The 14,060-nt window shown below is 44.4% G+C and overlaps 1 protein-coding gene across 1 annotated transcript in view; it reads left to right on the top strand.

The window, feature by feature from the left end:
• Window positions 1-14,060, top strand: part of tnca (tenascin Ca) — a 39,310-nt gene that overhangs the window by 17,817 nt on the left and 7,433 nt on the right. The window contains exons 7-18 of the mRNA XM_076284851.1: window positions 154-423; window positions 958-1,143; window positions 1,501-1,590; window positions 1,967-2,230; window positions 2,617-3,015; window positions 4,946-5,494; window positions 6,347-6,622; window positions 8,895-9,167; window positions 9,391-9,663; window positions 9,899-10,171; window positions 11,581-11,874; window positions 13,389-13,661. Of these exons, the coding sequence (XP_076140966.1) occupies window positions 154-423; window positions 958-1,143; window positions 1,501-1,590; window positions 1,967-2,230; window positions 2,617-3,015; window positions 4,946-5,494; window positions 6,347-6,622; window positions 8,895-9,167; window positions 9,391-9,663; window positions 9,899-10,171; window positions 11,581-11,874; window positions 13,389-13,661 (3,420 nt within the window). The remainder of the gene's footprint in view (window positions 1-153; window positions 424-957; window positions 1,144-1,500; window positions 1,591-1,966; window positions 2,231-2,616; window positions 3,016-4,945; window positions 5,495-6,346; window positions 6,623-8,894; window positions 9,168-9,390; window positions 9,664-9,898; window positions 10,172-11,580; window positions 11,875-13,388; window positions 13,662-14,060) is intronic.

The following is a 14,060-nucleotide window of genomic DNA, read 5'->3' as shown; positions in this document are numbered from 1 at the left end:
GTAGTGAACGTATCACTCTTTACTCATTCGCCAACATTCACATGCACCAGAATTAGGCCAAGAGTCAGGACAATTGCCATGCCATATTGTTGTCCTTTTCGCTGTCTCACTTACAGTATGACTTCTATTTTGTCCGGTATTTCATAAAACAAGAACTTGACACACCACGCCAGCTGGAGGTCCGTGATGTGGCAGACAACAGCGCTGTCATCTCCTGGTCTTTGCCAGTGGCCCAAATCGACACCATCACCCTGTCCTTCGGCCCCTCCTCCAACCCCTCAGACAGGAAGTCCGTGGACCTGGCCCCCACAGAGACACAGCACACGGCCGAAGGGCTGGGTCCAGACACGGAGTACGAGGTGACCTTGGTGTCCAAGAGAGGCGAGATGAGCAGCGTCCCTGCCTCTGAAACCTTCACCACAGGTAGGGGATGATATTCACTAATGTGAGTGGTGCATATTTTTTGTGTTGTTTTTGTGTGTTATAAGCAGTCAGGACTACTCTTGCATTACAGTCATTTCCTGTGTATTAACCGCAGGACAGTGTTTTATACAGGTTAAAAAAACTAAACCATATTAATACCATATTAACTGCCCCCGTGTATTAACCTCATAGCTGAAGAAATTTAGCAAAATCAATGTATAAACTGCACCTATTAGTTGGGAAATGATGGTACTCCTTCCAGGGCTCTCCTAGAAAGAAATGGATGAGTCATGTCCAAACACTGTGTGCTGAATGTAGTCTTATCTTATCTTTAATCATCCTATTTTATGTACGTTGTCTTCTTCTCATTATATTTTTATCTTTTCTTTGTTTTTATTATCTGTTCTTTTTGCTTGTGTTAATGTAAAGCGGATTGAATTGGCTCTGTGAATGTAAAGCGGATTGAATTGGCTCTGTGTATGAAATGTGCTATACAAATAAACTTGCTGTGCCTTGTCTGTTGCTGTACTGTAGACCTAGATGCCCCCATAGATCTGCAGGTTGTGGGTCAGACAGACAGCACTGTGACCTTGGAGTGGACAAACAGCCAGGCTGATGTGAACAACTACCGGGTCAAATACAGCCCCGTGTCTGGAACAGCTCATGGAGAGGACCTTTTCCCTGAAGGGTCAGGAGATAAGACGGTGGTCACTATCACAGGTAAGGGATGACGGACAGGATAATTATGGTCTGTTGGGGTTTCTCTTTAAAAAGTCATATTCAAAATGAAGAGACCAATGCAAATTTGAATATGACTGTAGGTCAACCGTAGGATGACATCAGAAAAAATGTGTAATGTGCAATTTTTTCCAGAGCTGAATATACAGTATATATTGTGCAAATATGTGTGCATACGTACATACAGGTATTCATATGTGTTAAAATAATTCATATTTTTGAGGCAAAATGTAAATTTACTTCAAATCTAAGTGAAAGAAAATTAATGTCTAGACTATTAGATTAAATACTGTTAAGTGTTTCACAAGAAAGCACTTCCTTTCTTCTGCCATGCACCAGGCCTGAAGCCAGGGACTGAGTATGGCATCGGCGTGAATGCTGTGAAGAATGAGAGGGAGAGCCTGCCAGCGACAGTCACCGCCATGACCGGTAGGAGCTCCCCGCCTTTAGCACGCAGCGCAGCGCAGGGGCCTGTCCCCAGGTGCTGGCCTTCAGCGTGGGGGCAAAGGAGGCCCCACGCGGCCCTATTTGGTGTCCTGACAGCCTGACACATAGTGCCGCCGCGGCGGTGTTGGAACAGAGCGAGTGCAACACGGCTACAGTATGCATGTTAACACCGGTGCTGCTCTTCAAACCCCGTACCTGTCATCCACAAATAACCTCAAGCCCAACTCTCTGTGACAACTTGTCGCCCGCAATTTCTCAAATCTCTCAAATCTCCGCTAATGTACTTAGTCCTGCCATATGGTGTCTTGTGTGTTTTTTTTCCTCCTTTCGCTCTTTCTCAATTCCACCTCCACCGCAGACCTGGACCCACCGAGGGACCTGGAGGTGACAGAGGCCACCGAGACGACCATGACTGTAGCGTGGAAGAGGCCGAGGGCCAAGATCGGCAATTATAGGCTGGCTGTGGAGTCTGCGGACGGCAGACGAGGTGAGGTGGAGGTGCCGGGTGATGCCACCACCCACACCCTCACCGGTCTCACCCCAGGCATGCGGTACACCGTCACCCTGGTGGCGGAGCGTGGGCGGAAGAGGAGCGAGCCCGTCAGTACATCTGCTTCCACAGGTGAGCCTATTTGTTCATTCACCTTTAGACATTCCTGTGATACCAACTGTATGTATTAGTTGTATAACTATGTTACCTATATCTGTGGACATGTTCCTTTAAAATGATATTTTGACTCTACAGGGTTTACATCAATGGATTGGGAAACATTTCATTGAAAAATGTCCATTCAGTTCACTATCAGTTGCTACCAGTCATTGGGATTTAACATATGGAATGCTACACTGACTCATTTTTTTTGTAAACAAACATGGACACACATACATACACACTTGCATACACATCTTATACTGTAATGGCCTGGTTTAGAGCAAGTATTCACTAAGTCTTCCCTCCCTCGTGTTCATGTGTATATCTATGTGTATCTCTCTGTCTCTTTCCTGTAGCGTCGTTCACTTTCTATCTAGCCGAATCAGTTCCCGAGCTCTCAGCTCCGACAAGCGCCGACGACAATATCATTAGTTTTCTGCCAATAGACACTCCTGAACTGATCCAGGTCTCTGGGCAGGGGCCCGAGGATGAGACAGGCACCTTGACAGTCTCGGACGTCACGTCTGACGGATTCGATCTGTCTTGGGAATCGAAGGCAGACATTCTGTACGATAGCTACACAGTAGAGCTGGCAGATGTATCTGGATTGTGGGACAGCCGGGAGATCTATCTCGCAGGAGATGCAGCAGGCACTAGAATCCGTGGTCTAAACTTCTCCACGGAATATCAAGTAAGGCTTTATGGAGTAATCAATAGCCAAAGGTCCTCGCCGTTTGAAGCTGTTGCAGTAACAGGTATAAAATTCCGTTTTAAGCCCGCATGCCAGACAAGCACGACTTTTTACTTACTGGAAAGCGTTCCGAGAAATACTGTGACGTGTGTGGAGCTATGAAATTACAAAAGTGAGAGCAAGCCTTCCAACCCCTACAGACAGTGCATGCATACGTATGACCTTGCTCCCATACTGATTATGGTCGAGCGGTTAGCATGACTGAATCATCCGACAGTCCTGATCACTAAACACGCCTCATTTGAACATTGTTGTTTTTCAAAAACATCACTCCCCTTCTCCATCGCATGCTTTCATCTCTATCTGCACAACAGAGAGTATTGCTTTCTGTGAAAAAGAGAGGAAAGGAAAAAGAAATGCAGATAAACAATGGTTTATCCTTTTAATAACTATTAATAAGTAGGTATGCCTTTTCTGTTGTTGTACTGGCCATCCACACATATCCTGTTGTAGTCAACTCTTGGTATATCTAGTTTGAAGGCAATCAAGACTTACTTGTTTAAACCAACAGCTGCCAACAAACAAAAAGGATTTGCTCAGAAGAAGCATTATTGCTTTCTACTGAGGCTGAACTTTGACATTCAGCAGAATAAGATAACATTGTGAGCTTGGATTTCCTCCCTTGCTAAGCTGTCAGAAGCAAAGCAGTTACTCTCTGCCGAACCGTGCCAACAAAGCCATTTAGCTCACCTCACTGTTCCATGTCGACACCATTTTTGGGTAACACTTAACACCTTCAGGAGCCAATTCTGTAATTCTATCGTAAACATGGCATGCTACTAATCATAAGCTCTTTTGTCTGTTTATCGTGAGTGACGGGTTGCGTTCTGGCTCACCAGACATGCATAAATAAAATATGCAATGGCAGAAGAAATGTAAACTCCATTTCCCATGACAGATGTACTGCTGTTTAAAGTATTTCGCTGGTTTTGGTGCCATGCCACAATTACATTAAAATGACAGAGGTTCCACAAGGTGTTACTGTTCCAGTGTTAATGTTGTTCCTACTGTGTGCCATACCTGCACAGAGGAACAACCTCAGATTGCATGTTGGATTTTGGAACCCCACGACCCCTTGCATGTTACTCCCATGAGAAGGAAGTGTGCTTGGCAGTGAATGGCTTCCCCATCCAGGTTGAAGTGTGCTGTGTACTTCTGCCCTGGCGGACTACGCAAACCCTTCAATAATTAATGGCTTTGGATGTAGCCATTAATGCCTTGGCGGCTGCGTGCGAATAATACCCCTGCATGTGTCAAGGCTACAGGAGTTCCCTGAAGTGACGAGTTCATATATCACGAGTCAGATATCATTTTCCGTTCAACTGGCCTAAATGTCTGGAATGTAACAGTAGCATGATAAAAATATCATGCTATTAAAAACAGCATGATAGCATAAAAATATCATGCTATTAAATCATGATATGGTTGAATTCCTAAGACAGTGAGAGGGTACAATTCTATAATTATCAGTCGCTATAATAGTCAGGGCTATCATAGACTCATACGCAACTGTTCGTAAGGATTTGAACCATGTTTCCAAGATTTTTCAGACATTTTTGAAGGCTAGAACAACATTGCATGTGACCATCATGAAAGAAAGAGCCCTGCATGTTCCTTCATGAGCCATGTGCTCCAGAAAGAACCCTTTTTTCTTGTGCTGTAAACTGCATTAGACTGAAGCTTGTTGAAATCAAATGACAAGTACCTACACCTATGACAGTAACGCACCTATGAGGATGTCACAGTATTTCTTCAGACACACATATTGGTCTAGCAGGCCTGTAGTGTTGTGTCTGGCCATGTGAGTCGATCAATAACACTCCTAACCAAGTCCTCTCTCCACAGGTTTATCTTCCCCTTCACATCTTATCTCTTTGTAGTTGTTGCTTTTAACAGTCTTCTGCTCTTAAACCTCTGAATGTACTTTTGTTTAGCACCCAAGTCTACTTCTCCAGATGTTGTTGCTTTGAGATTAAAAAGTGCTCCCACAAGCCAGTTGCCTCCAGAAACAGAAGTCACACCTACAGCTGTTAGCGTGACCCCTCCCAGAACAGAGGCACCAATGACAGGCGCTGTGCCAAGTGCAGGGGTCATGCCAACTGCAGGGGTTATGCCAACTGCAGGGGTCATGCCAACTGCAGGGGTTATGCCAACTGAGAGGGCAGTGCCAACTGAGGGGGCCTCGGGTGCTGGGCCAGAGGGTTCTGGTCTAGCCCTCCCAGGTGACCTCAGTGTCACAAACATGACACAAACCAGCCTGGCACTCACGTGGTCAGCCCCAGAGGCTGCGTTCGATAGCTTCCGAGTCGAGCTGGCTCCCTCGACACCGACGGCACTAAAACAGGTTACAGTGTTGCCCGGCAGTACCAGGAGTGCCCACATTGATGGTTTACTCCCTGGGATACAATATGAGGTTTCTGTGTATGGGATGGTGGAGGGAGAACAAACACAACCAGTCTCTGTTCTTGCTAACACAACAAAAGGTACATGGACATCAGATTCATACCTCTAAAACACAAGCTAGTTGTCATCTGCCATCTTCCTTTACTTGGCCCTAATGCTACTGCCCTGTCTATCTGCTTTTCTCCTTTCCTATAACAAATTAAATCTACCATATTGAAATGGGGACAAAGTTCCCTTGCAGGTTTTTAGGGCTCCTGATCAGCTTCACTTTGTGGAAAAACAACAATTTCCTCGACTAGAGACAGGCACCATGTGGCCCCTCTTCCTTAACATGTTCTTTCAGCTGTTCAGTTTTGTTTGAAGTTCTGAAGTTTTTTTTTTCTTTGCACGGTCGAAAAATTATGTGTGTATCCCCTTTGCAGAATAACAACTAACTTTGTCCGAGGAGAATTTCCCTTTTTCTTGAACTTCAAAGAACACTTATGTGTTATGTGTTCAAACATTTAGCACCCACCCCCTATGAGTATCATAAATATGAATGCTCTTTCTTCGATATTCCCACATCAAAATATTATTCCCAGCACTTTCATTTTTCATACTAAGCTTTCACTGACTCCCGCTATTTCTGTAATGGTGCAATATCAAAAGTCAACATAGTTTTTTCTGACTCCTGACTGACACAGAGTGGTCTTTTTCTCCTGCCTTCATCATCTCCACGATCATCACCATTGCCATCAAAACCACCATCATGTGCATGTCTGTGTGTAAAACCGTGTGTGTGTGTGTGTGTGTGTGTATACTTGAGTGGATGTTAATTTGTATATGTGTATGTGTGTGTGTGTGTGTTTTGAGTCTGCCTAACCATCATAAACCTCCATCCTCTCTCTCCCAACACTGTGACTGATCCCGGCTGTGATGTGTTTGTCATTCAGAGGAGCGGAAGCCGCAGGTGGGCAACCTGACGGTGTCCGATGTGTCCTGGGACAGCTTTAACGTGTCCTGGACCGTCGAGGTGGGCGAGTTTGAGGGCTTTGTCATAGAGGTGGCCAACCTGGAGGGCGGCCCCCAGCGGCAGAACCTCACGCTGTCCGGCGACGCCCTCAGTCTGTTCATGTCCGGCCTGAGCCCCAGCTCCACCTATATGATCGCTCTCTATGGCCTTCACAAGGGCTACCTCCTGGGGCCTGTCTATACTGTCGCCACCACAGGTATCGACCGCAGCAGAGGAGTGCGGCAGTCTCCTTTATTCATCATACTCTCTCTTCTCTTTTCTTCCCTCCTCTCTTTCTCTCTCTCTCTCTGACCCTTCATCTGTTCTTTTCCAGTTTTGGGGGAATCTGTGGTGTCAAGCGGGGAGCCCGTCTCTCCTCACTTCCTCTTTCACTTCTATCCACACACACCCCTCCCCCCCTCCACTAAAGCATCCACAGTCAATGCACGGAGCAAGCCAGTAACCTGCGTGAACCGAAACACGGCCATTGTTATTGTATGGAAATGCTGGCAGTGACTGATAACCAACCATTTTCTAACCCAGCACACCTCATCTCACCCATACCCTCCAGCCACTGTGTCAGTTGGGCCTTTACAAGAGTGGGTTGTGTGTGGGGGAGCCTCAGCTCTCCACACTGCTGAATTCAGTCATCCCACCCTCTCCATCATCCGTCCCCACTCCATCCCGTTACCCACGTGCATGGCCTCCATCTTCCTTATCACCTGCATTGTGGTGAGTTTGTGTATGATGTGCTGCAGTGATTGCAAAAACAAAAAATTCATCAATACTCCATACAAATCCTCTGTCCACCCTGCGTTCGCGATCATTACTATCACCTACCTCCATCTCTCATGCTCATACATCATCATGTGTCATGGCATTTGTCCATTAACAGTCTGACCACATGCCTGTCCAGGTCGTGCCTCTGCTGTGTGTTGAAATGTATGACTTCATCAAAGGGTTTGTCATCACCTTGGCATTCAAGGCAAAACCAACTGAATATAGAGCATAAATTAACACCTTAGTCATGTGATGGTCATACAATTTCTACTGGAAATACCTGGTGGTTGCATTTATATATTTTTTTATTATATCTAAGGAAGAGATTTAGTGTACAAACACACAGATCACTGAAAATATTATTTCTCCCCTGGTATTTCTATGGTTATGAAACTGTTCCATCTTAAAGCACTGATTTGTTCCTGCGTGCATGCATCTAACATTCCTGAAATGCTTTGGCTTAGATTTTTAAAAAACAGAGAACTCTTTTCACATTTGTCCCCTGTCGTACTAACACAAACCCATACAAGAGCTGCATTCTTACATAATTATGTAAGTCCTGACAAAAATGTTTAATGGACATCCTTCATCATTTTTGTCTTCATTTGAAGTTGTAAGAGAAGTTGCTTATTTTTCCTTCCTTCGTTCTAACTTAATCATAATTGTCAGGCAGAGATGCCTGTCTCTTTTAAACATTTCTGATTGGTTCGTACAGCCAGATTGAGTTGATATATTTTTGTCACTGATTGAAGAACCAAGTAGTGTCTGAGAGACAATTTATCTCTGTCACAGTATCCATTTCAGTGACAGCTATTAAAATGTAGAGATGGATAACTTGAGATAAAAAGAACAAGTATACCTGACTGCAACTTTACGGTCATGTGAGTTTTTATTTAAAGACTCTTCAGTGAAGCATGGTGAGGACCTCTTCTCTTTTATGGGCGTAGAAATCTTGTCATCTCGTTGTTTCACCTGTCTTGACACCTCAGTGACCTTCAGCCTTCTGTCTTCCTGGAGTATACGACTGAGGTCCATCTTTTTCTTCATTTCTTTCTGTCTGTTGCTTTGATTTCTGTTATGAATGTGCTCTTTGGATATAATAGTACCTTTTTATAGATTTCATGTTTGTCTCAAAACCAACACAGCCAATATTTACTTATAGGCCATATCAGCTTTAGATGATTTGTTAATTTATTCAATCTTCTTCTATAGCAGCCTTCTATTTGCTTGCATTCCAAGTCTTTGATGTGGTGCCACATCAGAGGTTCTGCTAAATATAATATAGACCTAATGGATCACATTATAACAAAAGCTCAGCCCCAACTTCAGCGTTATAAAGGAAAACGCAATGCTGATTGATCAGTGATCAATGATCAACCATGGCACATACTGTAGCACATCATGATAATACAAGTCATAAAGACTTTTATTTACTTTGTTTTGATATATCTCAATATCATATGCTAATACTGTAACATTTCAAAACTATGTACACCCAACACAGCATTTTGTGAGCATGTGTGCATTCCATACAATTTGGAAGGTGAGTAGCATAGTGTATTTTTAGAAAGCTTTTTGTCTTTAAGGAGATGCATTGTATTTTCAGAGAGCTTTTTGCTTTGAAGAAGTGTATACTGTTCCTCAGTGACTTAAAGATGCACAACCATACTGAAACTGACCTGAAATCCAATGATGGTTTCTCTCTGTAGTGAAAGCCCCCGTGGTTGGCAATCTGTATGTGTCTAATGTAACCCATAAAAGCTTCTCCGTGTCTTGGAATGGCACTGAGAGTGGATTTGAGGGTTTCATCCTGGAGGTCATTGATACCAGCTGGCAAAAGGAGCCAGTTGAACTAAACATTTCCCACAATACCATGTCGCATGACATCACAGGGCTTGAGCCCAGCACTGATTATATTGCCTACCTCTATGGTGTTATGAAAGGAAGGAGAACTCACGCTATCAGTACTGTTGCAACCACAGGTATTTCCTCTTCTTTCTTCTACTTCATAATGTCATGATATCATATGTGTATGGATGACCACATCAAATGGAAGTTGAAATTGTTTGTGTATGATAATGCTTGCTCATACATTTTAGCTTTAACTGTGGATGGTTTCTGGAGAAAAAAAATAGAAAAAAACACAAAAGAGACATCGAACAATAGCCACAGAAAATAAACACTATCCTTTTCTCTTCTCTGTAGCCAAACCGCCAGACTTGTACGGGATTGTTGTTTCTAACATTACCTCAGACAGACTGTCCCTGTCATGGAGGACGGGAGAGAAAGCTTTTGATAACTTTATAGTTGAGGTCAGAGAGTCTGCTTTGCCCTCGCAGGCCATGGGCCGCACTGTGCCCGGTGGGGAACGCTCCACTGTTTTCACGGGCCTCAAAGGGAACACGCGCTATAACATCAAACTCTACGCCAACGTGGGCGGAAAGAACTCGCCGGCTCTGACCGCTGTAGCCCGAACAGGTACTGGACTGTACTGCACTGCATGCTGCTCTTATCACAGACCCATGTCAGTACGGCTTTTCTTCCTTGACTTTATTATCATGTTAAAGCATCCAAGGCAAACACTTTTAAGTTGCACTGCCTTTTGCTTTTATGTTTTGTGTATCTCACAATCCAATTCCCATTGGTCTCAAGACCAGTTCTTACTAGCTCATTAAGCGTGAGTAATTGAAGCTCTACACTTTCTTTTATTTAGAGCCTAAAGCAAAACTGGGCCGATTAACAGTATCAAAAATCACGCCGAGTAACTTCACTTTGGCCTGGAAAACGGTGGCGGGCCACTTCGATGGCTTTGTCATTCGTGTGAGCGATCGTGAAATGCTGCACGACCCGCTGGAGCTCACGCCTCCTGGCGACACACGTAAGCTTATCGTAAGCGGGCTGGTGGACTCCACGGCCTACGACATACAGATGTACGGCCTCTCGTACGGGCGCCGAACGCCACCAGTCTCGACGCGTACGCGCACAGGTACTATGTAACTTTTTCATGCTACTGACTCTTGAAATCTGAAAAGCGCCGTTAGATATACCTGCTTGGCCAAACAAGGTGAAACGAAAACCCTGCTCACCTACACTCACAGGACTGTAAGAATGGCATGAGCTGCTGCTGTGTCCTGTCAGTTAATGGCTTGGCTGGGAGGCAGCCAGTCCAAGTGATTTCTGAATACAATACTGCCCCCTCTGGCAGAGTAATGCAAGTGCAGAGTGATGTGGAAAGGCAGCATGGTGAAATGTTCACACTGGATGATTTTCTTAGACGAGGAGTTCAGTGGAGTGTGTGTCTGCCTGTTACGCTTATTACTTCCATACTAATGAATTGTGCCGAGATTCATTTCACTCACGGCTATGTATAACCTCAATATTTCAGTGCATATATTTTTGTACTTAGACACAGGCACACTGGAAACTTGCATGCCATGATGAGAGCATGTCTGCTGTTTAGTATGAGAACATGAGATAGTCCCTCACTGCTCTCCGCCATATGGACCCTATCCACCATATGGCAAGTCTCCACAAAGTGCCATTTTTAACATCAACTCACTTTCAGTCTCCAGAGCTTTAAGCATCTCTAATACACAGCTGTAAATTAAGATGGAATGAGGTCTGAACGTGCTGGTCATGTTGGAAGAATCTTGTTAGCTACCTGTAATTGCTACCTTTAACTGCTTCCATGTGTTGAAGCATTGCATGATGTGTGCACATTTAATTCTGTGTGGCATGTTTACGATTTCATCAGTGCAAACCATTATGGCTGTCTTTTTTTTTTAAGCCTGAGGTCTTGATCTGAGATCTCAAATTTATGCTTTGCACAAGACTTCCTGAATTGAGGTATCTAGATGTCTGCAAAGGTTTCGCTTTACAGACTGGCTACTTGTGCATAATAATGTTTCTCGTGGATTCATATAAAGATATTCATTATGTGGCAGATAATGTTTTTAACCTCAGTTAAATATTGTAGGAACGGATTTATACCTTATTGCTTAGCACCCAGAAAGAGGATTAATTTGTGCTTGATAATTGCATATTAGCAGGCATCTGATACTGAACCAAAGGTTGGTACCCAGTTCAACATCTTAATTTTCTGTGTTCTGCAGTGCCAATTTAAGCAATTGAGGTCAATGAACACAATTCCAACACATTCATTACAGCCTTGTGTCTCAGTATATCTAGTTCAGGTCTGTACAGCAGATTAAATCCAGTGCTTGAGTAAATATTATTTATCATCGTCAAAAGACTTTATTTTGCAATCACTGCACACCTCTAGTCTTACTTGACTCTCACCATCTATTGGCTCCAGCCCTACCCAGCACTCCAACCCCCCTGTTCTCCCTCTGTCTCTACACAAAACAAAACACCCATCTGTGCCCATCTCCTCAGCCTCATTGCCCAAAGTGGAAAACCTAACCGTGTCAGACATTACCCCGTACGGTTTCCGACTGTCCTGGGCCGCCCGTGACGGGGACCGGTCGGCCGGCAAGCGCTTCAGCCACTTTCAGGTAGAGGTGTCCGACTCCGGGCGACTCCTGGAGGCACAGGAGTTCTCGGTGCCGGGCAACCAGACCTCGCTGGACATCTGGGGCCTGATCACTGGTATAGGCTATGAGGTCAGGCTGACCGGAGTGTCGGCGTCTGGGCTGCGCTCTCGGCCGCTGACCGCAGTGGCTGTGACAGGTATCGCCATCTACCTCACTACGCCTCAAGCCGAGCACTCTCCACACGCCACACACATCATCACAGCATGGGCTTCTCCACTACAGCTGGTTTGGGCGAATAACACTACAGCAGCCACAATCCAAAACAAAAGACAATGTAATTACCACAGATTCAAGGTCATATTCAGATTAGTTATTCATTTAGCTGTGTGTCAAGTCAACTTAGCATAGGCCTAAATACACATAAAGCCCACCAGCTATTAGGTCTTGTCTCTGACTGACACTTGATACCTCTGCACATGCCATTTGTACTATGCTTTAGTGGAGAAGCTCAGTACATCCCAAACATCTCACTCCCACCCCTTCTCAGTGACAGCTCTCAGACTCTGTCCCAGCAATAACACATTTTATCTCCTGTATCTTGTCTTTTGCTTCGCTTTGTTACAGGGGACAAAGGATGGATTTTCTGTCACCCACTCTATCCCTTTTGAAATATGAGCATGCACATTTGTGTTGCCATATTTAAACTGTGTTTTCCCTCAGAAGTCTATAGAGTGACAGCTTAATCTCTCAGTGTACCACAGCGCTGTTGTCCCTCCTTGCTGTGGTACAGTTCCTATACCAGTGATAGAAACTGCGGGAACAGACACTGAAAGCTCTGCTCTTGTGAGTTTCAGTCTCTACTACGCCTTTGTGTGTTAGCACTGCTATTGTGCATAATACAAAAGCTAACTAATGTTTGTATGGTAGGCTACTTTGCTACGTCCTATGGACTTGCAGGCACAAATCATTATCATGCAGTGTCAAATTCTGCTTGAATAATTATATAAATGATCATCTGGGAAACACAGTTTCAGGCATAAGAACAAAGCATGTTTGGTATTGCTAATTGATTATAGCTGGAGGGTCAAACATACAGAGGGCTGTGTTCAAGCTGGTTTGTTCTCTGCTGCTGTTGTTATTACATTTGACAGAGCAGATGATATATAAGTATATTATTGTGCTAGCCATGTGGAACAAGCCCCAGAATTAACAAGGAAACCTTTTAAAAAGTATCAATATGCAGAATAACTAAGCTAGCGTGGCCCTCTTGGAGATGTTTGACACCTTAGCATGACATCAATATTTGTTTGTGACCACTGATTGTAGGCCTACTTTAGCTGCCCTGATGGAGGCATGCATTTATCTGTTGCCAAATTTCAGGAAGTGCCATTCTGACCCAGCTGCATTAATCAGTAGGCTTGGAAGCTTTTAAGAAAGACTCTGGCAAGCACAGAGGTTGTTGTATTATCCCTCTCTCCATTTTGGTGGATGTGTGACTAACTGAACTGTACCGGGCCTACGTATACTAACTTTTCAAAGCATGGTGGACTGGTGAAGTCTGGTCTGGGATGACATAGCTGACTCACCTGATTATAATCATCTATTTCCTCTCCAATGTCATTACAATGTCTCAATGTCACCTTTTAAATTGGTTTTTGAAATGGGAGAGTGGAAGAAGGAGGAAAAAAAGATTATTCCTTTCTCAACCAGAGGCCGAGCCAGAGATTGAGCACCTCTTTGTGTCCGACATCACCCCCGAGAGTTTCCGGATTGCCTGGACCGCTGAGGACGGCGTCTTCGATCGATTCGTGATCAAAGTTAGGGATGCCAAAAAGCTTGCTCATCCGCAAGAGTTTAATGTCGCTGGTGACGAGAGGACCAAAGTCATGACTGATCTAATGGGGGGCACTGAGTATGAGATTGAACTGTACGGCGTCACTCTGGAACACCGATCCCAGCCTTTAACCGCTGTTGCCAGAACAGGTACAGTTGGACGCTGTGCATTTGATGGAAGGTGCTGGGTAGCCATTTTGTCTTGTTCAGTGTGGTGTGTGTATCTCTGTTAATACAAATGACACTGTTTGTCATTAATGAACTGATATGCCAAGTCCGCCTCTGCCGTTCTTCGTCACTGATGGACCCATGTTTCAGATGCCCTGAAATGTATCTGCTTGAGATACAGTTTCAAACCCATTGACTGACTACCATTTGCATGAACCTTTCCATCCTGATACAGGACATTAGGGAAAGAAGCCACAAGGGCTTTGTGGTTGTTCTCATATCTTACTCTGGCGTTTACCGGTGTGGTTTTTGAAACTAATACAGCCATGTTCTGTCCCTCACCCACAGGAAACACAGCCATTTATAATGCCTTGCTGTGGT

Source organism: Alosa pseudoharengus, unplaced genomic scaffold (assembly GCF_046254945.1).
Source record: "Alosa pseudoharengus isolate Yale_2024_CS ecotype anadromous, Long Island Sound unplaced genomic scaffold, YU_APseudo_1.1 YU_APseudo_1.1_scf_14, whole genome shotgun sequence".
Taxonomy (NCBI): domain Eukaryota; kingdom Metazoa; phylum Chordata; class Actinopteri; order Clupeiformes; family Clupeidae; genus Alosa; species Alosa pseudoharengus.
This window is presented reverse-complemented; position numbering and strand designations above follow the sequence as displayed.